Here is a 24,715-nt window from a genome sequence, read left to right as displayed (position 1 = left end):
CAGTTGCTCTCCTAGCTTTCTGGATGTAACATTCTCTGAAGTCAGAGGAAAAGGACCTGGGGGTGTTGGTTGATGAGAAGCTCAACCTGAGCTGGCAATGTGTGCTCGCAGTGCAGAAAGCCAACCGCATCCTGGGCTGCATCAAAAGAAGCGTGGCCAGTAAGCAGGTCGAGGGAGGTGATTCTGCCCCTCTACTCCACTCTGGTGAGACCCCACCTGGAGTACTGCATCCAGCTCTGGGGCCCCCAACATAAGAAGAACATGGACCTGTTGGAGCGAGTCCAGAGGAGAGCCACAAAGATGATCAGAACTCAGATCTTCACAAACAAAGGTTTACTTTGCAGTAAATTTTACAAGGCATAAATACAATAATGCCTTCTCAAATCATCTGTCACTTGGGAGAGCCATGAGGTTGGTATAAATTAATTAACAACATCTAGTGATGACCACAATGCAGTGCTGACCTGTGTATAAATAGTTGCTTACTGCTGAGCAGCATGCACATGGGATAGAGAATCTAATTGCTTTTGAGAAATGGACTTACAGTGATCTTTGCTTATGGAGTCAGGAGAAAAAAATGAAGACAGAAGGTTAGTGAAAAGAGAAAATCAATGTTCATGTAATCTTGAAACTTTGTGAATAACTGAAAATGTTTGTAATCATGTTGCTATGACACCCAGTTATAAATAGGAGCCTTCATCTTGAGTTAGTGGCTGCACTGACATATAAGGAGACCTTGTAACGGCCTTCCAGTACCTACAGGTGGCCTACAGGAGATATGGGGAGGGACTCTATCAGGGAGTGTAGCAATAGGATGAGGGCTAATGGCTTTAAGATGAAGGACGGAAGATCTAGATTAGATTTTGGGTAGAAATTCTTTACTGTGAGGGTGGTGAGACACTGGAACAGGTTGCCCAGAGAAGTTGTGGATGCCCCATCCTGGAAGTTTTCAAGGCCAGGCTGGATGGGGCTTTGAGCAACCTGGTCTAGTGGGAGGTGTCCCTGCGCATGGCAGGGGGCTTGGAACTAGATGATCTTTAAGGTCCCTTCCAACCCAAACCATTCTATGATTCTGTGATATGTAGAAGGAATGCAAATATTTGTGTTATTTTTAAAATTGTTCTCTCCATCTTGTGTAAATTTCCCATAAGACAATAGGCAGTTTAGGGAACAAGACCAGAAATGGTACCTAAGCCAAATGATCCCTTTTCACCCTTCTGGCCTTTTCACCCTTCTTACCCTTGTACGCATTTGCCAGCATCAAACAAATATGAAGATACAGCTGGAGAGGTGAAGCAATTCCTTGTGAAAGACAGCAATTCCTTGTGAATTTTATGAACGTAGGAAGACAGAAGAAAACAAAAACGTTGCTGGTAGTGCCACTAGGAGAAAGATTCCATGACTCCAACACTTTATTAGACATCAAAGAATCTTCACGGGGCCATATCCTCAAGACTAAAGTAATTGGAAGCCCATGCACTTTGTTACACTGCTTGCAGAATGACTTCATTTTCTTTGTTTCTGCCTTCTCCAATCTTTTTTTTTCTTTTTTTCTTTTACCCTTCTCCCAGAATACTGACCATTACAGGGCTGGCATAAGTGGAAGAAAACACGGGCCAAAGATGCTTTTAGGCTCAATGCAAGTAAAATGCCACTCAGTTTCTTGAAAGTGCTGGAACTTCTGCTCTGTGAACCTTGCCCTATGTCTGCAAGACACAACAACAAAGTGGAGCATAGTTGGCTCAAACAAGTGCTCATGAATGTTGCATTCAGTGTTCCCTTTCAAGTGTTATAGACCAGGAATCTTACTTCAGTCTGAAGTTGCAGCAAGTCAATCTGGCATGCTATTATATTTTGATAGTTTTTGTTGCTCAACAAGTGCCCTGCCACATTCTGAAAAAGTTGCAGTTTTCATGACACCTCTTAGGAAGGGGCTTTTGAAGTCCGCTTGCTCAGGAGATGGCAGTGAACAAAAAACATTGCTTTCTGTTGTCATATCTACAAAGATTTAGATTGTTCTGTTAAGTCATTCTAGCTCCTGCAAGGACTGCTGCAGAGATCCCTGAGTGTCCATATAGGTGCTGGAAAAGCCATCCAATTTGGCTACTCCAGAATACCGGCTTTAGACTTTGCTTCTTTGCACTCCCTCTGTGCCAAGGCATGTCGTCCATGTAAATACTGTAAAAATTGTCCATCTTTTATAGCATTCTCAAATTCCCAAAGGAGGCAATTTAATCCTCTGAATCAGAGCTGGAACAAGATACGTAAGTGCCAGGGGAGCTTTGTGTTCTTAAGCTAGCCACACCCCACGGAAGTTCTTGCATCTTCCAGGTGCTTTCCCAACCCAAGGACTTTTCAGTGTCCACCCCTGTCCTTCAGGATTTTCCATTCAGCCATTATTACCACCATAACTGGGTTCTGGACCTCAGCCTGCGCTGCACTGTGTGCATATCCTCCATTTGGCATGTGTCTTGGAAGACATCCTTGGAGAAGCACTGCGGGTGATCCAGCCTAGCATGCTTCTGCTTTCCGCTTCCCTGGGTAGAACAGTACTTCAGCACTCCTGCTCTGGAGTTCAAGGTTCTTCCTAAAATGTATTTATTCTTCTCTGCAAGATTATTTATTTTGAGCAGCATGGCACAGGTATTCTTTATCCATACAGTTTTTCAAAGCCATGTATACCATTAAACATATGACAATGCCACGAAAACCACCTAAAAAAATTAAGTGTCTCTTGGAGGGCATGGGAAGGGGGACAGAGAGGAGGAAAGGAGAGACGAAAAAGTAGATCTGATAAATTAGCTTTCCACGGTGCTACATGTGTAGTTTGTCAAAACTTGCAGAGTGGTTCAGCAATCTTCTTTTTTTTTGTAAAATAAAGGTTTGATGGGGAAAAAAATCTGCTTTCATCCTGAGTATAGTAATTAGTGAAGTCGTGCATCCTCATTTAAACAGCTGCCCTCCCTGACTCAACCCGGTATTTTTCTTTTGCTAGGCTGAAATATTATAGATGCTATGTATTAGGAAGTAATTTAGATTGATATTTTTGTTTAAGTTAAATTGAATTTTTTCATTAGAACTCATTGCCTGGAGTTCTGTCTGATGCTGTCTTAGCACTAGCAATTGCTAACTCTTTGCTCCCTTAATATCCTGAAATACACCCTGCACCTCAGGAAGAATGTGAGGAAATCTGGGCATATTATATGCCTGTGTTTTGTCAGATATATGCTGATAAACAGTTCAAGGATATATCAGACAAGAGTCTGGATGGTTGTACCGCTCTTAGATGAGTAAAGTCTTTTTTAGATGCTATTTTGACTCCACTGCTTCGTGTCAGGACGATGAGTGCGCAACTAGACCTTAATTGCTGTGATGGCCTCAATGGAGGCCTCCACCCTCACCCTCTGATGGGCTTGGGTGTTCAGTTCTTCCTGAGCTACACCTCAGCTGCATCCACCTGCGTGTTGGGAGCTCCTGGACCAGCCTTGGACCTGGCCTGTTACCATGTCCTGCCTGATGACCCCTGGACCACCAACAGACCCTGTTGCAGTAGCTGCCCTGCTCTGGCCACCTGCCTCTGGCACGGTGGGGCTGCGCCCCATTGGTGGGGTCACCGCTTGGCCCTTGGCTCCCCCACCCTGAAGGGGCACTGCCACCCTTGCTGCTCCCTGAGGCTTTGCTTCTGAGTTCACAGCGCCTGAAAATGTAGTTTTGGTTGGCTTTTATAAAGCAACACTTATATTTGCATTTCAGAGGAAATTTAGGTACAGCGTTCAATAAGACTGGTGACACCTGTGATCCCCATTTAAATCAGAGTTCATTTCTACAGCCCAGCTCCACCAAGGCCTGCCTCCACAGTGGTTATTTAGGGTGTAGTTTCATCTCAGGGTTACGCCACTTTGTATTTGCATCGCTGCTAAAGAGGGCTCCTGCCCTCCTCCTCTGCCACACACCGCTGCTCCCTCAGCTCACATCATGATCTCATGGAAGATGAGCTGATCAAAAGTGTGAATAGTTCCTTAGTGAGCAGTGACCAGTGTGACCCAGTCGCGCAGCTGTGTAGGTCTGGCATGAGAAAGGGGACAGGAACCCACCTATACCTGAGGACGTGAGAAGGGGGACTGTCTGTAGTTTGCCACACTAGCGATAGTGTGAAACCACATATTTGAGGTCCAGTTATACCAGACAGCTGAGTCAATCTGTCAAAAAGAGGACTTCTCGCTTCCTCTTCCCATCTCACTCCTTCTACCCTCCTTCCTCACACAAGGCGTTTTTCCCCCCTGTTCACTCCTGGGCCTGTCAGATTCTGCTGAGCTGATTCAATGCACTAACTTGGCAGAAACCCAGCCATTTAGTCTGGTCTTCCCCTGGACTGGTGAATTGATCTGGCTTACAGTGGGGTCTAGCGAGCACCAGAGACAACAAAAGGTAGAGGAGTAACACAAGTAGGAGTGAAATTGCCCCTTGCAGGGGCAATGTAGGTGGGTTTTTTTGGCTGGGTTTCCTTTCTGGCCAGCTCACTGAGGCATCAGAGCTGGCACAAGAGAAGCAGCAGGAAACAGAGTGAGATGTGGCAGAAATAGGATTACCCCTTCCTGCAGCAGTGACCTGTTCTACTGGCTGAGCCGATCTTGTCCCGCCACACCGATGTGAAGGCCAGGATGGAGAGCACGATCCTCCTCCCACAAATCCGTGGTCATTGCTAGGATTACAGCGGTTCTGAGAAAAAAGTTAGGCAACCACTTTATTCACCAACAAAGCACTCTCTAATGTCACTGTAGGCAGAAAAGGTAAACAAATAATAACAATTATGCAATTAATACTCCCAGAACAATTCAACACAGCTGCTGACCGTCTTCCTGTGACAGCTTTTGCTGTCATCGAGTTACTCACTGAGTGGGTGCTTCCAGGCCAGCTGGGCCTGTGGCTGACTAATCTTACTTCCTCCTCCTATCCCTCTTTGCAATCTTACAAAGTCTTACTGCAATTACGACTCTATCTCAAACCCCAGATTCTTTATTTTGCATTAAAGCACGTCTATATTTTTGTCAAGTATTGTAGAAAGTCTGTTCAACAGCAAAAAACAGATGTATGTATGTACACGTACAGAATGAATTATCACAGTAATACCTAGATTTTATATTAAAAATGTTCTTCAGTAAATTCCAGAGTATTTTGCAAGAGTTGTTATGATCCCTATGCACAAATGGAGAAACCAAGGCACTGAAGTGCAGTGGTTTTCACTTACCACTAACTGTAAGAGTCACTGGACAATTTCTGAATGATCTTAACTGGCAGCACTGGGTGAAACTGTACCGAGAGAAGAAAAAATAATCCCCAGTTACCTGTTTTACCAACTTAGGACATCAGAATGGGCTGCTGTGAGTAGGAGCCTTCACCGTAGCAAATAACTTTTGATTTTTTTTTCCATTAAGTGGCTGCTTGAATAGAGGCATAATATTGCTTACTTGAACTACAGTAATCAACGGGAACGTGAATTATTTAGGCTGCCTATGACCACTACAGGCACTTTAGTTTTGTCATCTGTTATTTACAGTTGTGGCTTGACTTATGTGACGAATGGACCAGTGACGAGATGGCGTGAGATCTGTTAAAGAATGAAGGTAGCCTATTGAAAGAAGCATTGGTATTTACTCTGGGTGTTTACAGATTGACTTAAAACATAGAATCTGTCTGGCTACTGTATAACTTGAGACAATTTGAGGATTAAGACCATAACTAAACTACCAAGTCTCATTAGAAATTTCTATCCTAAATTTATAGAATATCCTAAATTTATCGAAAATTTATAATAGAATTTATAGAATAATCCTAAATTTATGAAACAGATTAAGATACATCATTTCAGGAGCGAAGGCGTGTCCATCTCCATTGTTAAGACACTACCTTTGCATTAAAAACAACCCATCCATTCACAAATTCAGTTCCACTTCTAGGTATGATTTTATAGTATCTCTTCTACTCCAGATTTAAAGGAAACAAAGGAAACTGAACGTTATTCCTGGAAGGTGTTGAAACATTGGTTTCTATGAAAAAAAAAAATTATTATATTCAGTTTGCTAATAAGCAGCCTGAATGATTTTACTAAGAAACAATTTCCCAAATATGCCACTGAAGCAAAAGAGCTAGAACAGCCAAGTCCCAATTTTCCATTTCCCATGAGGGGTGTATGTGCGTGCAACTGCTTACAGAAAATCCACACCAATCCAGATGCCAGCTCTGATTTATAAATTTGTTCTTCTAAAGCAGAGCCAACCAACATAATCTTGCCCTCATTACTACACAGAATTTGTTGCCTAACTATACAGCAACTGATTTATCAGTTAGAATATTTCCTGGAGAAGTTTGTAACTGACTGTTTGAATAAGAATAGAGGGGGATTTTTCTCCAGTGAGAGAGCAACCTCGAAAAAAAACTTTCCAGGTTTTCAAAGACACGAAGTCCCAGAGGTCTGCAACTCATCACCATTAGTGCCTCCACTGCATCCCCACGGTTAATGGAGAGAATGACCTGCTTTCTGTTGAGCCAATACAGAGTGAGCAGCTCCGGTCTTTGCTACAACCTGCTGAAGCAAGCAAGGCTGTTGGCAGTTATTAATAACCCCATCTCCAGACATGCTGGAGAAGTGTGTAGTCACGCTTCTGAGCTGTCCTTAAGCAATTCCCACCTCCCTACCAGAAAGTTGTAATCTGTCAGAACGTGGTTCTAAGAATAGACTTGCAGAGCATTATGTGTCAGGGAGGGGGTAGACTTCATCTACCATCTCCTAAAAAATCTTTTTATAGAAGCTGTCTAAAAATAGCCTGAAAGCTTAACAGGGAATGCGGCTTAGTTTTTGAAAAATAAAAACAAAGTTCTGCAGTACCTTCAATTGCAACCTTTTAGAACCAGGATTTAAGTTACAAGATTTGCCATTACAGTGCTGTTTTTAAAGCACACATTTCCAAAATAAAATTGTTACAGAAATACCCACAGGTTACCTCTAATTTAAAACTAATTATGCAATAAGGCTATAAAATCAAGGAATCTGAAAAAAAACTAGTGAAGGCTGTTTTGTGAATCAAGATTCCAGAGGGCTGTCAAGTGTTCCCGATGAGTTCACACAAGGGACAGAAGATTGCTAACAAATTCTGATGAACCTTGCAAGTGATATTCCATTGCAGTGACGTGAAAGAGAAGACTAAAGATGTGGTATCACTAGGCAGCAGACACTAGTAATTGTCCTGGTAGCTGCCCTCCTGTCTGGAATCCAAAATTTCCCCCAGAGAACCATGTAGCATTTTCTATGTGGAAATAAAATACAATAATTGAAAATTAATGTGGTGCCATTGAAAAAATGTGGTGTAAGTATTAAAAACACCCACACAACTTCAAATTCAAGATCTTTTGCTGTTCTTTACAATCTTATTGATGAATTAGCTCCTTAGCTGTTAAGAACTAAATACTACCAGCCTATAAAATCCCACTGTTAGAAGACTTGTTCACATTCATCAGTAACATCAGAAACTCTACTTTTTCAAACTTTTGTCTGAGAAGAAAGAGCGCGCATACCTGGGAGTATGTGTCTGTATACTGTCCTCAGAATATACATATGGCACTGAAGAGTAAATAAATTGTCTTGATAAAAGCAAATAAATCGATATAGGAAACAGTAATGTAGGAGCACCACAGAAAGCTTATATTGCAATGATGACTAATATACCCGAGCATATCAAGATGTCCTATTTTTTTCTGGAGAGGGCAATTTTCTAAGGGGCTAGTGAGAGGTTTTGAAAAACTAATTTTTTCAACAGATGCTGCTCAACATAGCAAAGTTAAGTTAAAAAAAGCCAAACACGTGTCTTACACTCGAGCAAGAACCAGGTGCGATTTGCAGTGGTCTCCCGCTGTGAAGGGTTTCCACTGGACAGCAAAGGATTTTTGTCTCCTGAATGGATGAACAATATCCTTTAGAGAAAGCATCTAAGAATAAGAGGTGCCAACTGCAGTCATCATCACTGAGTTTATGCAACCTTTTAAAGAAGCTACGACAATTAAGTCATCAGCACCTTCAAGAAAAGTCAGAGAAGCCTTAATTTTACTTAATATTTCCTAGGAAACTAGAGCAAGGCGTAATGTGCTTGTGTCACAGGTTCACACACAAACACACACACGTAGTGCACATGACAGTGTTCTGTGCTAAGGGACTTGTAGCAAGGTGCATTCACATACAGGTTTGTCACACTGTGGCCATCCAGGAGAAAGGCAAGGATCCTGAGAAGCAGTTCCCCCAGTTGGCACAGTCTGCTCCTGGCCGTAAACTTTGAAGTAACCGTTTATCCCCACTATGCCTGTGGACTGAAGCTTACTCCTTAAACGCAGTTTCACTCCTTTCTTTTAATTTCCAGGCCGCACTTGTTTCATACAGTTTATAACCATTTATTTATTTTTGTTCACACTGTCCTTGAGCTTAAAATCCTTAACATGTTTCTTTGTCCATCAGTATAACCACTGTCTTCCTTGAATTCAGCTTCAAAAGGCTGTTCTTCATCCAAGGGCTGCCCTCATCCTAGTAGAAGGATTTCCTTGTGGGAATAATGAGCTGGTACACAGCAGAAGATACATAGAACTGTGTTGCTTCTGTTTGATGCTTGAGCCCAGATCAGGCCCCCCTGTAGCTGCACACAGAAACTTGATGGGAACGATGGGAGAGAGCTGATCTCCACAAACGTGGAGGAGTCTTGTAGTGCAGATGTGGTCTCCCAGCTTGGTTGCATCTCTCCGAGTAGTATGTAATACGTTTTGGCCTGTGTCTGCCCCCTCTGTCTATGGCTTACTGAATCTAGTATTGCAAGAAGGCCCAGAATGGATGTCTGTCAGGAAAAACATTCAAAAAGAAACCTTTGCCACTGCTAATGGGAACAATCATCTCTTGGCTAGTGATTTCTGGCCACACTTCTGGAATTTATCAGTGTAAGTACAACTCTGCAGCTACAGAACAAAGTTAGACATTGCTGAAATTGTGAGGCTTCCACCAACAACTGCATACAATTGGTGTACCACAGTCAACCACCAGAAAAGATGCAATGGTATGAAGATATCAGGAAGAGGTTACAGCCTTTTCAGGAGGCATTATTCCAAGGCTCTCCAAAAGAGTAATTCTGTGAAAGGAACCGAGACACAGTCGGCTGATGTGACCTAGAGATGCTTCATGGGTATGTAAAAGCTGCTGGTGCTGGAGCCATTTCAGGTACCAGAGCAGCAGGCCAGGTAACTGACTTTTGTGTCTGCTTCTTGTCTTTTATCAATATTGTGTAGACATGACATTGTCCTTGAAACGCTTTGGGACTCGGTCTCCCAAAGAAGCAAAGCAAGTAGCCCCAGAGCAGCAGGGTGCATGGGGCATCCCGGTGAGTTTTCTGCACCCCTTAAGTATCAAAAATGTGCTATTTTACGTACATAAAACCCAGGCTTTCCTCCTGAAAAGGCATTGCAGGTATTGCAAAGGTTTGGCAGGCTGAGCAGAAGGAGTCTCAACGGGGCTGGGCGGGGAGCACCGAGGAGGTCGTCCCCACCAGCGGTTGGGTGCCGGCCCGCTCCCCCCGTGCCCTGCCCGCCGCCATGAGGGGCCGGTTCCCGCGCGGGCCCGGGCCACCCCCACCGGCCAAAACGACTCGCGGCCGCCGCACACCGGGTTTTGAAAGGCCTCTGAGTTTGCTGCCGCGGTCGGGACGGGACGGGGCTGCGCTGGGCACGGAGGGAGAGGGCAGCGGTAGACCCCACCCGGGGTAGGCCCCACCCGCCGGACGGCTCGCACTACGTTTCCCGGCGTGCCGCGGGGCGAGCCGCTGCCGGAAGCGGAAGGGCGCTCCGTGCCGTCTGCCGGTGCTGCGGCGGGTGGCGGGCGGCTGAGGGGACGCGGTGGCGGCCGCCCAGGTAACGGCTGCGCTGGCGCGGCCGGAGGCGGGCAGGGAGGCGGGCAGGGATGGAGGCAGCGGCAGCGGTTCCCGCCTGGCCGTGGTTGCGCTCTGCGTCGGGAAAGCGCTCGTGTCTGCGGGCCGGGCAGAGCAGGGCAGCCGGATGTCCGTCCGCTTCGCCTTTTCTTTAGTAATAGAAGCGTCAGGTTTCATATCCCTGTTAGTCGCTGACAGGCCTTTAAGAGTTTCCTATGTGCTGCTTCAGGGGTGGGAATGCCCCGGTTTAAACTGTGGTGGTCCTAGAGGTGAGACCGATGATGGGCCGGTGGTTGAACCCCGTCCTTCCGCAGGGCGGTCCGGATCCGCCGTGTTCCTCACGCCTTCCTTGTACACGAGCTTTCCGAGGCAGGTTATGAGCAGCTCTGTAGGTGCTGTGTTAGTGTTCTCTGACTTCAGTAGCACTCAACACAGGAAAAGAAAATGATTAATAATTGTCAAAATTGGAAAACGCACACTTCCGGTGATGTTCTGAAGCACTTAATGTCAAGTAGTTTTAAAGGGGTCTTGTTTCTTTTCTTTTTATCAGTATACCTTTAAACTGTCTCCAGTTATGCTTTTTTAAGCGTCATTATAAGTTTCTCTTTGAAGCAATTTTTTTTTTTCCTCTGTAGGTGGTGAAAACTTAAGATATCACTGAATTTCACTGAATTTTTAGAGGTGGAAGGGACCATAAAGATCATCTAGTCTAACTCCCCTGCTGAAGCAGGATAAATAGTCTTGTACCACATTTAACTACTAAGGAGGCAGGTGCCAGTATCTTAAATAATACGGACTTCTAAACAACTGACAAATAATGAAGACTATACTGCACAAATTTTATTTATCCTTAAGATATTCAAGAAATTAATTTGTCAATCTCTTGTACCATGAACGGTTATGAAACTGGTTTCTTTCAGAGGGTGTTGTGCAATAAAAAAGGATACCGTGTCCCTTTGAGTTCCATCTTGTCCAGGACTGGTTTCCTCTCTGCTGTCAGCATGGCAACATCGCTTAGAACTGTGTGGTCCAGCTTCTTTCGAATGCGTTCAGTAGCAACCTGTAAGCAGGTCCCACTGCAGAGTAAGTGGTGATGAATTTGTCTAAGTCCTATATTAAGATTTGTTCCTTGAGAGCCTCTTTCCTGTACTGTTTAAAGTAATGGAAGCGTGGAAATGAATTTTTATTTGAATAGAATCAAGTCCAATATTCTGTGTTCTCTGCTAATAATTAAAGCATATCTTGGTTTGTTTTTTTTTTCTTTAAAGCTTCCATGATCCACATATGACACTCCTTTAACTTACTAATTACTTTGTAAATGTCACCCCTCTTACCCTTGATTATATTTGAAGATTTGAATTTATTTTTTCAGGCTTATAAGCAGCGGTGAGAAAATGCTACAGTAAAATCTTGTTACTTAACATAAAAAGAGAACAAATGAAAACAGGCAATATTATTTCTTAGCTTTGTGTCTATGTTTTAGATGTCAATAGAAAGATGTGGGGGAGATAGTAAAGGTGATAGAAAAGACAGGTATTGAGAAAATATAATGGACATGTTACATTTTAGAGGTTAGTGGGCAAGGCGGGGAAAGAAATCTTAGGAAGAAATATGAACTACTTGCAGTAACATTTTACAAGAACTCAACTTCTTAATAACTAAGAATGGTTTAATCCTTAGAACTAAAGCATGGAAGTGGTAACAAATTCTAACTTTAAGAATTTAATATCTAAAATATATAGTTAAATATATTAGCTATATCTAAATTTAAATTTAAGAATTTACAGCTAAAATATTTCTGAGAGGAAAATAGCTGCACAAAAGTTTCTTCTTGGTTCTTTCAGCTTTCCCAGTTTTGACACACTGAATGCTCTCCCTCTCCATTATGAACAGCCAAGAAGAATCCTATTTGTATTAAAGCTAAAGATGGTCTACATAAAATAACGTGTCGGAAAAACATTGAAACCTTTTTACAACTTATTTGAAAACAGAAGGCTCAGAACATGATACGACGTAGTTCTCGTGATCGTAACTCAGTTCTTAAAGTATAGTGGTAGAAGAAGCTTCACTGGACTCAGAAGCTTACACGTGGATTTATGTCAGGTCCAGCAGTAAAGGAAGGGGTTTGCCAGTACAAGTCAACTCCAGACACCTCCCAGGCCCCTCTTAGGCATGCACACCTACATGGTTGTGGATGGCAAGATGTCTATAGAATGGTTCCTTTATAAGGGACTGTGACTATTGCATGTCCTCTGTTAACTTTACGGTTGGACTCAATGATCTTAAAGGTCTTTTCCAACCTAAATGATTCGATGAAAAAAAGGGAATGGAATCATGGGAAAACTCAGTTGGAAGGGGTTTCAGGTGGTCTGTGATCCAGCCCCCTGCTCAGAGCTGGCTGCACTCCGCAATCACACCAGCTTGCTCAAGGCTCTTGAGCCCAGCTGGGTCTTTGAAATCTCCAAGGGCAGGGACTGCACAGACCTGCCTTAGCCCCAGTCCCAGCCTGTCCTCACAAGGAAAACATTTTTTAACATATCCAGCCAGAGCCTGTTGTTTCAACCTAATGGCTGTTTTTTCATGCCTCCCACCGTGCACCGCTGTGAACATACTGGCTCCCTCTCCTCATTAACCCCAGTCCTCATACTGGGGGCTGCTGTTAGGTCTCCCCAAAACTCTCTCTGCTCCAGGCTGAGCCAGCTCCGGTCCCTCAACCTCTCCCCACAGGGCAGGTGCTGCACCCCCTGACCATCTTGGTGGGTCTTCGCTGAACTCATTCAAGTTTATCTTTCATTAAAGGGCCCCAAACTGGCCATAGTATCTAGATGGGATCTCACAGGTGCTGAGTAGAGGGAGATAATCCCTTCCCTCAGTCTGCTTAGTACAGTCCTGGATGACAACAGGCCTTCTTTACCACTTGCAATTAATTGTGATTGCTTTCCTTGGAGCAACAGGAACCTGGGGAAAGGGGTAAAGTTCTCTAGTGTTACAGCAGCCAGGACATTATAGTTCTGTGTTTTGTATAGCATATATAGCAGTCACCAGTGAAGTACAAATTTGATTTGTATAATAAATATTGCTGTGGATGAGACCATGATCTTCCCTGTAAGTCATAAGGTAATATTCTTTGCATATATAAAGAGTATGTATGCTCTGATGGTGAAATCTATAGGTATTTTGTTCATACTGTGATTTTTTTTCTTAGGAAAACAACACAATTGGAAAGGTAAATGTAGGCCATAGCTACCTAAATACTGTATTTTTTGATTGCACTAGAAATCTCTGGAGTAAAGTGAACTTTTGTTTAGACAGTGTTTGGGTTTGTTAATCTAAAACTGAATATGATTATAATCCTCGACTAAGACTTAGAACAGAATGTAAATGTAAACATTCTTAAATTTGGCACAGCTGTGCTTGTTTTTACAATGGTGTTCTTTACTTGGGTGGTTTTTTTTGCTTTTTTTTGCAGATGGAGCTGTGTATCTTGCTTGCCATAAATCTACATACTCAGTTCTCCCTGAAGACTACAATTGGTACTTAAACATGCTTTGATGGGTGGCCTTTTCATGTGATGTTTATTCCAGGACTGCTTTCTCTCTTGTGAGGTTTTCATATAATGCTATCAAATATATCATCTGCCAGTTTTTGGATATATGTAACGATTTTAACTAAAGTGCTGGTTCGGATCATAACGATTGTGAAGTTAATATTTCAAAAAATAAGCATAATGAAAAATCATACAGGACTCATTCTAAACGTGGTGATGACCCCAGGACTCCTGCAGTTGTGTTTGTGGAAGAGCAAAAGTAGCTAAGAGCAGTCATTTTCATTGATGCCTGTTGTTAAGACAAAGTCCACTTATTTTTGTGCTGCTTGATGGGAAACTTGCCTAGAAACCAGAAAAGACGATACAGATGTAGTGAGAAGCACAGCATCTGTCATACAAGGTTTTAGGAAGGTAATGTGTCAGAGAAGGGGGAGGAAGGTGAGAAAAGTCATATTCCCTCAAGGAACCTCTCGGTAGACTTCTTGTTCATCAGGATCATCATCTGTTACCAAATATAAAAGTTGGAACCCCAAACAGAGCTTTCTTTCCTATTCTTTCTTTTGTAGGTGCCATACGTCTTCTAAAGGCATGTTATCCTAGAAAACATTATCCTCGTCTGTTGCTACAGTTTATATGCAGTTATTCAAAGATTTACCAAAAATTTTTTTCCAATCCATATTTGCAGCTATCCTTAATTATTTTTTTAGCCCTTTTTACTTCTCCATCCAAAAAAAGAAAGATGAAGATAGCCAGAAACAAAAACAAACAAACAAAACAGAAGAAAAAAAAGAGGAAGTTCAGATCAAGTATTTGTGACCCTTATTTTATAAGGATTTATTTTATAGAAGATTCTTAAGAATTCATAAATGCAGGGTCAAACCTGGTTTTCTTTGGGACTCTGGCTGCTCAGTTGCTCAGCGTTGCTGAAAATTGTAAGGATATATTTAAGAGTGTAAGTTTTTATTTTTATAGCAAAGTGGAACTTGCAGTGACATCAGATTTGAAGACAATCGTCTGCTACCACCCTTCGCTTGAGATTCCATACGAGCATACAAAAGTATGTCCAAATGTACACATTTATATTTCTTACTCTTGTAAAGGCATAAGTAGTTCATAATTTTGAGTCTTTAGGACATTTTTTTTTTTTAAATTTGAAATACTGAGGTACTTTTTAGTACGTGATCAGCATGTCTGTGAAGTAAGTGAATGATGAGTGTATAGCTGCTGCCATGAGGAGGACCTTATTCTTAGTTGAATTAAGGGCAAGATGCGGAGTAAGAACGCTCAGATATGACAGCATGTAGTAACTCAAATAGAATTAAATGAGGCACTCAAATACTTGTACACTGCAGAGAAAACTAGTGTCTATCTATGAGCATATTCCTCAAAGAGGATGTTTGAAATGCAGTTTATAGTTTGCATGTCCTACCGTGTACAGATACAGCAATTTGGGCAAGAGGCTTTATAAAGAAGTGCTGCTGCTGGTTTCAACTTGAGCTTTAAATTCCATTCAGCACTCTGGGTTCATAAACACCACAAAAAAAACCCTTTAAATATTGAATTTTTATCTATCAGTAGTACTCTCAATGTGTTCTTTACACTGATGAACACAGGTCTAGATAGGCTTTTCTAGCATACACCTTTTGTTGCAATTTCCAGTTCTCACATGCTAGTGGGATACTGCAAATGGTAGCTGCATTGCTGAAGTACCCAATGTGAAAACTTTCCATTGAAAACTTAAAACACTTTACTGCTCCTTGCCTGCATTTTTAAATTTATTTTTTTTAATACTTTTTAAAGTATTTTTAAACTTGTCAGTTGCGTGTCTGAGGAAAAACAGGTGTAAAATACTAAAACAAGGAAAAATATTTGTAACGGTGCTAATACTTAGGTTTCAGGTTGAGAACAAACATCTTGGTCTAAGCAGATGCACAAACAATTAGGAAGTGACATTCTTCTCCAAGGTACAAATCATCTAAAAGCTATTTTAGCAACGATGATCATCACTATGAATAATTTTCTAAATAACATGAGTACCTTTGTATGAGTAGAACTGAAGCTTATGATTCAGCTAGAGAATTGTAAGGATGAGATCAGCAATAATGATGACAGCAGTACTGATTTTAGGGGTAGGGTAATCAGCTGTAGCACCTGGGGTAATTAGAAGTTTCCAGACATCTGCTGCACAGTGGTGGGGTTTTGTTCAGGGCGGGTGGGGGTGTGGTAAAGACGCATTCTTCTGTATGCCTTCAGTTTCAGCTGTTAAGAGTAAATTGTAATGCTATGTATGTAGCTTGGCTTTTTGATTTTTCTCAAAAAAAAAAAAAAAAAAGGAGAAAAAGGAAATACATACACTACTGTTTTTATAGCCTATACCACGGCCAGATCCAGTGAATAATAAAGAAGAAAACCTTGATCAAGTTCTGAAATCCAGATTGAATGAAAAAGAGCTGAAGAACAATAGAGGTCCTACAATTGAAGAGCTCAGCAAAATGTTTTACACAACAAAACATCGCTGGTATCCTGTGGGACAGTAAGTATTTTCTTTTCAATGTTTGTTCCTTTGGGGTGTAAAAGGAGGTACAGGAATAATTTAATGACTGGATTCAACCTAGGAGAAGTCATGTGACACAAGATACTCCTAGCCCATGGGCTGTTACATAAAATCTTAAATGCTGTGTTGTGTAAATGGAAGACTGTATTTTGTAAGGGGTTTTTTAACACTGCCCTTTGGTAGACTTTGCAATTTTTTTTTATTTTTTTTTTCTAAAATCTGTTACAGAGTAGAAATTCCTCATACCATCTAGTTGGCTGCTGGTTGAGGTGATTTATTAAAGTTGCCTAAGTCCTCAAACCAGGACACAGCATAAGAGAATCTAGTATGTAAGATACCCTCAATGGATACGACAAATACGGCTTGGAAACATGCATTGTCTATTCCTTAACACCTTTTCAGAAAAGAACTTCAGGAGGATGATTCTCAGACTTAAGAATAGTAGAGGTTTTTCATGTGAAATGGTGAAAAGTGTGCCTTGGTGCACCTTGTACTCAAAGAGAGGAGGAGGAGAGGTACAAATATGCACGACTGAGCTTAAAGAGGAACTATATACATTTAGATACGCCTTTGGAAACACATGGCATTCTAGTTTGTGTTACTCCTTTCTAGTCCATGTTACCACACCTTCTGGTAGCTGCTAATGTATAGCTCTGGAGACTTGATACAGGCAGAATTACATTATTTTTGTCCACAGAAAACTTTTTAGTTACTATGTTTTAGGGGTAGATAGAAGGAATGACATAATAGAACTTTCTATGGTCAAAGGGTAGCTGTCACTTTAATGAGCATCAAACAGGATCCTCCTTGTTTTACGGTGGGTAATTAAGAGGAAAGTAGGGATCATTTTTGTTGTGAAGAATTTGGTTAGTAGTTTGCCTGCAAAATATTACACTGTTTTAACGTACAGTCTGGCATAACTCCTTTAAACATCAAGTCTCTTTGTTCTGTAGCAACCATTTTAGCTGAAGGAAAAGCTGACCATGTAATAAAATTAACTTCACACAAAGGATTAAGAATAAACAGCAGCCTTTGTACCTACTCAGCTGTAGAACTGATTGGATTATTGCGTGCTTGTAGCAGATGCAGCAATAGAAATGAGTAGCATTATGTAACTCGGTGAACAACAGAGATGACATCTAATAAGTGGTGACGGGTTGTGCTTGTCTATCTCCTGGTTTGCTTCCTTGTGTAACCTCCAGACCACTCACCAGGGCTGGGGTGGGGGCAGGGGGGAAATGTCGGGAGAATGGAAGACTATCCAAAGCTTGCATTCACTGCAGCTTTTTTTAATTCTAGGTACCACAGAAGACGCAAGAATCCTAATCCTCCTAAAGACCGATAATTAAGATAGCTTCTTGTTCGTCAGTACTCTGCTATTAATCTTTATTGGAAATAAAAATTACAGAAAGTGATACATTTGGCAGTTCTGTGTGAGTGCTATAACTAAACCATGTTTAAGTAAATTTGACTGTTTCTTTTCTACTTCAACTAGTTGACAGAAAACCAACAAAGCTAATGAAACAAGGATCCAGTGAAGGCTGTTGTACATGCACGGTCAGGGAGGGTGCTAGTGTTAGAATTGGGTGTAACAGGTGGTGGTGTGCTCTGATTAAACTCGATCAGGGGCTTGGCATTGGTAAAATGAATGCATAGAAGTCTTATGTCAAAATGGGAAGTGGAGAACTGGACACGTTAGGGTTCGGTGTTATTTTGCGGGATTATTTTGTTTTTAGAAATCTAGTAACTGAAATGCTGGTGAGCTCGAATACTGAAGTATTAGTGAAATAGTATTGATGAAAACTATTGAGAGGTATTTATGAAAGTGGTGGAAGTAGTTTTGTTTCTTCTATTATCTTTGTAAAATATCTGATTCCGTGTTTAATCCAACATCAGCCAAGTGATTGTATTTAAGGCTATTGTCATGTTCTGAAAACTGGCCAACTTGGTTACGTTTTAGCTTCCAAGGCATAATAACGACTCACCCTTCTAAATCACCTAGCATTCCCAAATATCTGAGGTAACTTCTGTGTGCATTCGTGGGTTGGGGTTTTTTTTGGTTCTGTTTTTTTTAACCCCACCCCAGCTACTGTTCAGTGAGGATGGTATGTTCGTATATAAATAGGGATAGCTGTAGCTCAGGGGAGGAAGAGTTCTTGGCCTCAGCAAGGTAATCCGTGGAGACTCCCAGCTCTTTCTAGCTTACCTAGGGGGAAGGGTTGGCCCTTTATTACATAAAATCCTTTAAATTAGTTTGATTCTACTTCATAGCTTTAGCGTTTTGTAGTGCTTAAACGTTTCTGCTACTAAAATATTCTGTGTCACCTAGCACTTTTTTTTCTCGGAAAAGGAGATTCTTTACTCCAGCCTGCAGTTTTATGCATCAGCATTCTGATAGAAAGGGCTAGCTTGGAACATTGTGCCTCTGCAGACATCCCAGTGACTTCATTAAGTCTTCTTAGCAGATCCTAATAAATAACCAGAAAATAATTATCCCATATATGTCAGATATCTTGATTGTATTTGCTTTCCAAATAAACTTGGATAAGATAGGAAGGTTCTTGTTTCTTGTGTTAGTCTGGTGTCATTTGCCAACATGTGTTACCCATGCCTTTTGCTAGAAGTGGAGTAAAGTCTCTAATCCTGGTCATTGTTGGGATAAAGGACACTTATTTTTCTAAAGTTATTACTAAATAACCTTTTTTTCCCTCAAATTTCCTTTAATTGGGAAAAAGTACTATTGCATACATGCAAAAAGACTGCCTTTAAATATTTCTGGAAAATTTGACAGAAAGCAGGTCTAAGTATTTATCTTAGTATTATTTTGACAAATGCATTTTTTTAATCCAAATGCCAGTTAGCTGCTAATGGTTTGTTGTGGGCAGAGCATGACATTGTTTTGCTCATTCTCTCTGTTCTGCTTGTAAGATAGCCCAGTCCATGTCTAAGCCCACATCAGCCAAGTGATTTTGGCTCCATGTTCTATGATGTGTTGCTCGCGTGATAACAAACGTGCTATCATGAAGGAATGTCTGTTGTGTCTGTGAACAGGATCGCTGCTTACTCTGCAAGTTCAATCGCATGAATTTTTTATTTTTTTTTTCTTTTTTTTTGCCTGGAATATAACTTTAAAAATAGTTTCTAGTCATTCGTAGTACAACAAATTTTACTCTTTTCATCGATTCATGGTGCCTGGTACTGACACTGGTCCGTAAGTGAGAAGTTTACATCTCATGTTCAGTGTGGTGTTAAGTTCTGCTGCATAAAATCAAGCCCCCTTTATTTTTGGAAAGCTGAGACCTAATTTGTCACTGTTTGACTTTACTCCAGTGCAAGAAAAGATATCTTTGGATTAATTTAAACTTTCATTTGCTTTCCCCCCTTTTTTCCCCCCAGCTTATTGCTGCCTAATACTATTAAGACATTTTGCTTTACAGAAACCTTCTGTTATCGCATTTGTCTGTTCTTGTCTGTCTGACCCTGTTTATGATCAAACATCCACAGTCACTGTAGAAATGTTGGATTTCTCAATGTTTCCCAAACATTTTTGGATGCTTTTCAGGCATTTTGAGGGCTAAAAATCTATGATGTGCTAGACTGCTATCTTTAAAGTACTTCCTCTTCTGACCAGTTAGGAAACTGAGCCTAAAACATGTTCGCTACATATACCCTCTGCCATTTTGTTATTACACTAATCCATAAAATTGGTATTTTAAAATCCTTCCCTGCATTACGCTGCCACTCTCAATCTTTCAATGTTCTCTTCTACTAAAGCTTTCTCCTGGGTCATCTGGAGCGTGACCTAATTAAAATCCTACTCTCACAGTAATTCCAAGCTGCCCTCCTCATTTTCTAGGTCTTGAACAACTACATAAAGCTGTCATTATCAGTTTTCTGTTCACTTGAAAACTTGGAATTAGAAGTCCATCCATTTGATTCTTGTCCAACTCCTATGCAAAGGAATAATCCATTTGAAAGTTTCCTGTCACTCTTGTTCTTTGCAATCGAAAATTTTAGTTGCATACAATTCACAAAAGTCTGCTCTGGTGTCCTTGTATCCCATTTTAAGCACGTAGTCATTTGCTTTGTATCCAGCAGTTAAGTGTTTCGGACCTTATCAGGCTCACTGTTGTGGATAATATACAGTTATATAAATAGTTTATATAAATAAATCTTGCTGATTTATTTTTTTTTTAACATCTGGCTAAAAGTTTTCTTGGGCTCCGCTTGCTAAGCGTGCCATTAGAAAACTCTTGTCAGTCAAGTGTCCAACTGATTGTCCTCAATTCAGACTACTGAAATGGCAGTTCAGTTTATCTTGTTGTCCTAGCAAGAAGAAAGTTCTTTCACTTCCTCTAGTTGGACCTGAATTAAAAAAGGAAGCATGCTTTTAAAACGTTGATTTTTGCCTTTTTTATGTGCAAATTATGTTGTTCTGTGCATTCTTGGTTCTACCACCAGGAGGCAATCTTGCACAATAACTCAACTGGATTTGTTTGAAGCCTTAGAGGCTTTAGCGATCTCATCAAATTTAACACAGTGAGAGACCTGCATAAGCTGTTCTTTAATTACATTTGTAAAATGAACTCTCTCGCAGTTCTGAAAGTGGTTGGATTCAAGAGATCAGAGGTTCTTCTGTGGGACTTGCCTGTTTGCTTTGACTGATTTGCTGATTTGTTTTGACTGATTCAACATGTAGCAGAGATGGATGTTCACACTTAAACAAAAAAAAAAGCCTCACCCTCACGGTTTTGAAAAAAATGAGCCAGCAGTGGAGCAGTAATGGGACCCAATTGCCACATCCACCTGTGACAAGTGCCATATCTTCATGTGTCAGTTCCTCATGACTGTTATGGAGGGAGCGGTCATCCATCCATCCATCCATCCATCCATCCCTTCCCACCCCTCCAGTTTTTCAGCCCTAGAGGAGATTCCCCTTCTTGACCGTTTACTGTTGTAATCGGTCTGAATTTCAGCTGCCATGTCTAAATTCTGCTGTACCAGAAGATATCGCTGCTGCAGCTCTGCTCTAAGTCACAGTAACGATCGCTGTTTAAAGCCAACACGGCTTTTCTCAGTTATTCCCATCTTTGTGAATTTCAGCAGCTGCTTTGCTGTAATTGCTCACGTGCTCATTCCAGCCTCAAAATGAGTACAGAGTTATATAATGAAGTGATCAAATAGATGCAGGCTGCATTCCTCTGCTGTAATGGAGGATGTATATTTTGTTTTAATGCTACAATATATTAAAATTGACTGAAAGCCGGCCAAGCACTAGAATAAACATCAGGCAAATTGTGTACCTACAATACATAAAAGTTGGATTCATCGCTAAGATTGAGACAGCAACTAATTAGACATCTAAGCCTGAGTTAATCTTTGTAGGCTCCCCTTATAGTCAATTGACACACAAAAAAAGTACCTATACAAGGCAGCTGATTTTATTTTAAGATTTTACTTTCTGGAATGCGTCACACATACTGTTCTCTGGAGGTGCTTCTTCCTTCTCGTCTGTGAAGGGAGGATGAAGTTTAGTGGAGAATCATGCCTGTATCGGAGTAAATGAAAGCAGTCTTAGTGTTTGGGTTTGGTTTTTGTTTTTTAATGTAAGAGAGCATATATGTACAAGAAAAATACTCCACTTAAGATAAAAACGTATTTGCTGTTTCTGCTAGCCTTCAATAGCAGGTAGTCCATATATAGGAACTCTTTGTTTTCTCTATAGATTAACTCACGCAGATTTAATTTGTACTTTTGAATAAATCACGCATAGGATTTTAATCTTACCTCTGTATATTTAATCAACCCTCCAACGCTAAAAGATAATGCTCAAGCTGTTACTTTTTTGTTTCCTTCAGAGTGTAGTCACAGGAGAAATAAGATAGTTTATCTATCTTTATAGCATCTCTTCTAATGAGCTCATGATCCCAACTGTTACCTCTAGGTACTTCTAGAAAAATGAACACAATAAATGATAATTTATGGGGTAATTTGCGCAGAATTATCTGCAAATTTAAATACAATTTACACAGAATGTTAGTTCCACTATATATAACTACAGCTATTAGGACACTGCAGGTCAGAAGGCAGGAGCTGTGTGGAAGCTGCGTGAACCAAAGAGCGTGTCTGGTCAGCAGCTTTGCATTGCCTGCCTTCTAGGAATGTAAAAGTTTATGGCCCGAGGTACCACTTTATTCAGTGTCATGATGTAGGTGAGAAATGATAATCAGTGTATCACAAAGTTGTTCATCACCTAGAGGCACCACAGGAGGCTGGAATGGCCTATAAAACTGAGAAATGTTGCCAACTCGTCTTTCTGAAAAATTAAAGGAGTATTAAATACAGAAAACAGTTGTGCTTATATTCAGCTTTACTGCTTGTCAAGATGAAAAACAGTCTTGGGTTAGAGGCAGTTTACCATTTTGAATAAGGCCAGCTTTGACTGCTACCAAAGTTTACAATTCCTCAGCAAAAGAATCTCCCTACCAGCAAAATATGAGATAGCACAGAAAAAAAAAAATCTGAAAGAGCTGTTTTTTAACATCTCTTCTGCCAAAAATAATAAAAATTTAACCATGTAAGTATCACAGAAAATTTAAATGAACAGTGAAAAGTGACTGTTAAATTAGGCTACTACATTAAGCCATTATAGCGTAGAATAAAAATTAACCTAAGTAAAACTATTAAAGTATGAACCTACTGTGCAAACATTTATTTCCTACTCAGTAACGCTAACAAAACAGAGCTTTATAGTTTCATATAAAGATTAGTGTTTCTTAAATATTGCTAGTCTTTCTCATTCAAATTTGTTGTATTTGTTTAAACAAATAATAAGCCAGTAGCATTTTTCTGAAGTCAACATCTGTAGGAGTTATACTGCATCAGAGCCTCATCCTCTTCACCTTCTGCTTTAGTTAAGACACACTGGAGATTTCAACTGAATAATAAACTAATGCCGGGAAAAAATTCTCCTTGACCCCTAATTAGTTAACAGTTGGTCACTATACCATAACATAGGGCTTCACATCCCTCTTCATATTTTTTATTATTTTGTAATTTTTAATCCTGACTGGTTCAAGTATGTGTTCACTTGTTATTTCGCAAAAACACCTCATATCTTTATAAAATGCCCTTTCCCCTATGCTGTTTTTCATACAGTTAAAATCCTGGCATTAGCGATGGGGAAACTGAGGGTGGCAACAAGTTCCACAAACTTTAGAATTGGATTAAGAGAAAGGATTTCCTATCCAGAGTAAAGGCACAGTGCAAACAAAATTCATGGTAAGTGCACCATAAGCAGAGATAAGAAAAACAACAGAGAAATTCCCTTTCTAGAGCATGTATTTGTATGTTCAAATCTAAAATAAACATGCTATATCCTGGCTGCATGGGTTACAATTCATGGACTTTATGTGGCCATATTTGTTGAAGAAAAATATTAGAAATGAACCCAAAGAGGCCACTGCTGAGGCTGAAAGGTGACACAATGGTCTGTGAAGAGAAGGGCAGTGGCAGTCCTGATGGAGAGCAGCTGTGCTTAATACCTACACAGTGCTCGTCCAGACCAAGGGCAAAACCTTGAATTGCTGGATCTGGGTGAGTGTTTTGATTCAGTATGACCGAGATTTTAACTCATGACTTTGGAAATGATACATGAGAAGACTTGTATTTCTTTAAGAGTGAAGCGTTTATCCCGCATTCAAAATACCTGTGTCTGTGCTTTACCTCAGGCAGGTGGTCCCCAGCAGCAGACTGGTACTCAGGGTCCCCCCTGAGCACGTCCCTACTGCTGCAGGCTGAGGGGCAACCTCAAGCTCCGGCTGCTGATGCCCACACCTCTTCCTTACTTCCCCCTGTTCTGCCCATCCCTCTTCAAAGCAATGGCTGGGCACCCCTGCAGGGAGAGTTCATACCAAGCACTGTTCCCAAGATCACATCTTGCTTGATTTTTATCCTACGTGCTCTTCTAAACAGCTCAAGCTGACTGTGCACCCACAAACATTACCAGGTCCCAAAACACGCAATACATACTCACACTTTCATGCTAGGGAAGCTTCGTTCTCACAGGCTGCAGTACAGTTTCACATAATTTCAGATACCTCAAACTGAAAAAGATAGAGAAAAAATTAGAATTACATGTTGGGTCTATAGGGGGACCAGAAAGACTCCAAGGAGTACTGTTGGGATGCCAGTATAGGAGTCTGTTCTAGAAGGAACTAGCCCCAGCTAGTGTAAATATAAGCCAAGCCTCTTGGCAGCAGGGACTTTATTTAGAAATACAAGCACATCCTCTGAAATCAGGTAGTTGGGACCCACATCATTTTTACGCATAACCTGAACTCAGATGGTCTTTGTTCAGACTACTAAAGCTGAATGAGTCTGGTACAGGCTTATTGAGATTGGCAAAACCAGCAACTCAGACGCATAATTACTATTCTCTCCAAGCAATTTGAGTCATCAAGACTGTCCAGTCCAGTTCAGAGATGCTCGAGTTGAGACTCCTGTAAAAACAAAAGGATTTTTTCTTCTGGATAAACAAAACTAAACATGCAGAGAAGAAAGTGCATTTCTGTAACTTCAAACAGAATCTGGACTCAGGAGCAAGCATCTTCTTCAACAGTCCACATCGGAGTAAATGAACCACATCAAAGGTCACTAAAT

The 24,715-nt window shown here is 40.9% G+C and overlaps 1 protein-coding gene across 1 annotated transcript; it reads left to right on the top strand.

Moving 5' to 3' along the window:
* Positions 1-9,860: 9,860 nt before the first annotated feature.
* On the top strand, positions 9,861-18,608 carry MRPL42 (mitochondrial ribosomal protein L42). Its single transcript, XM_074168803.1, has 6 exons — positions 9,861-9,936; positions 10,874-11,036; positions 13,423-13,486; positions 14,473-14,557; positions 15,870-16,033; positions 17,354-18,608. The coding sequence occupies exons 2-6, from the start codon at positions 10,955-10,957 to the stop codon at positions 17,397-17,399; spliced, it is 441 nt and encodes a 146-aa protein (XP_074024904.1). The 5' UTR covers positions 9,861-9,936; positions 10,874-10,954; the 3' UTR covers positions 17,400-18,608.
* The last annotated feature ends 6,107 nt before the right edge of the window (positions 18,609-24,715 follow it).

The sequence above is a fragment of the Numenius arquata genome, chromosome 2, assembly GCF_964106895.1.
Source record: "Numenius arquata chromosome 2, bNumArq3.hap1.1, whole genome shotgun sequence".
NCBI classification, from domain to species: Eukaryota; Metazoa; Chordata; class Aves; order Charadriiformes; family Scolopacidae; genus Numenius; species Numenius arquata.
Note: the sequence above shows the minus strand (reverse complement) of the source record. Positions and strands in the feature narration are given on the sequence as shown.

Excerpts from the sequence above, each read along its gene's own strand:
- MRPL42 (XM_074168803.1), top strand. The coding sequence starts at position 10,955 with ATGGCAACATCGCTTAGAACTGTGTGGTCCAGCTTCTTTCGAATGCGT. Across the intron at positions 13,487-14,472 it reads CTCCCTGAAGACTACAATTG|CAAAGTGGAACTTGCAGTGA; the intron begins GTACTTAAACAT and ends TTATTTTTATAG. Across the intron at positions 16,034-17,353 it reads CGCTGGTATCCTGTGGGACA|GTACCACAGAAGACGCAAGA; the intron begins GTAAGTATTTTC and ends TTTTAATTCTAG.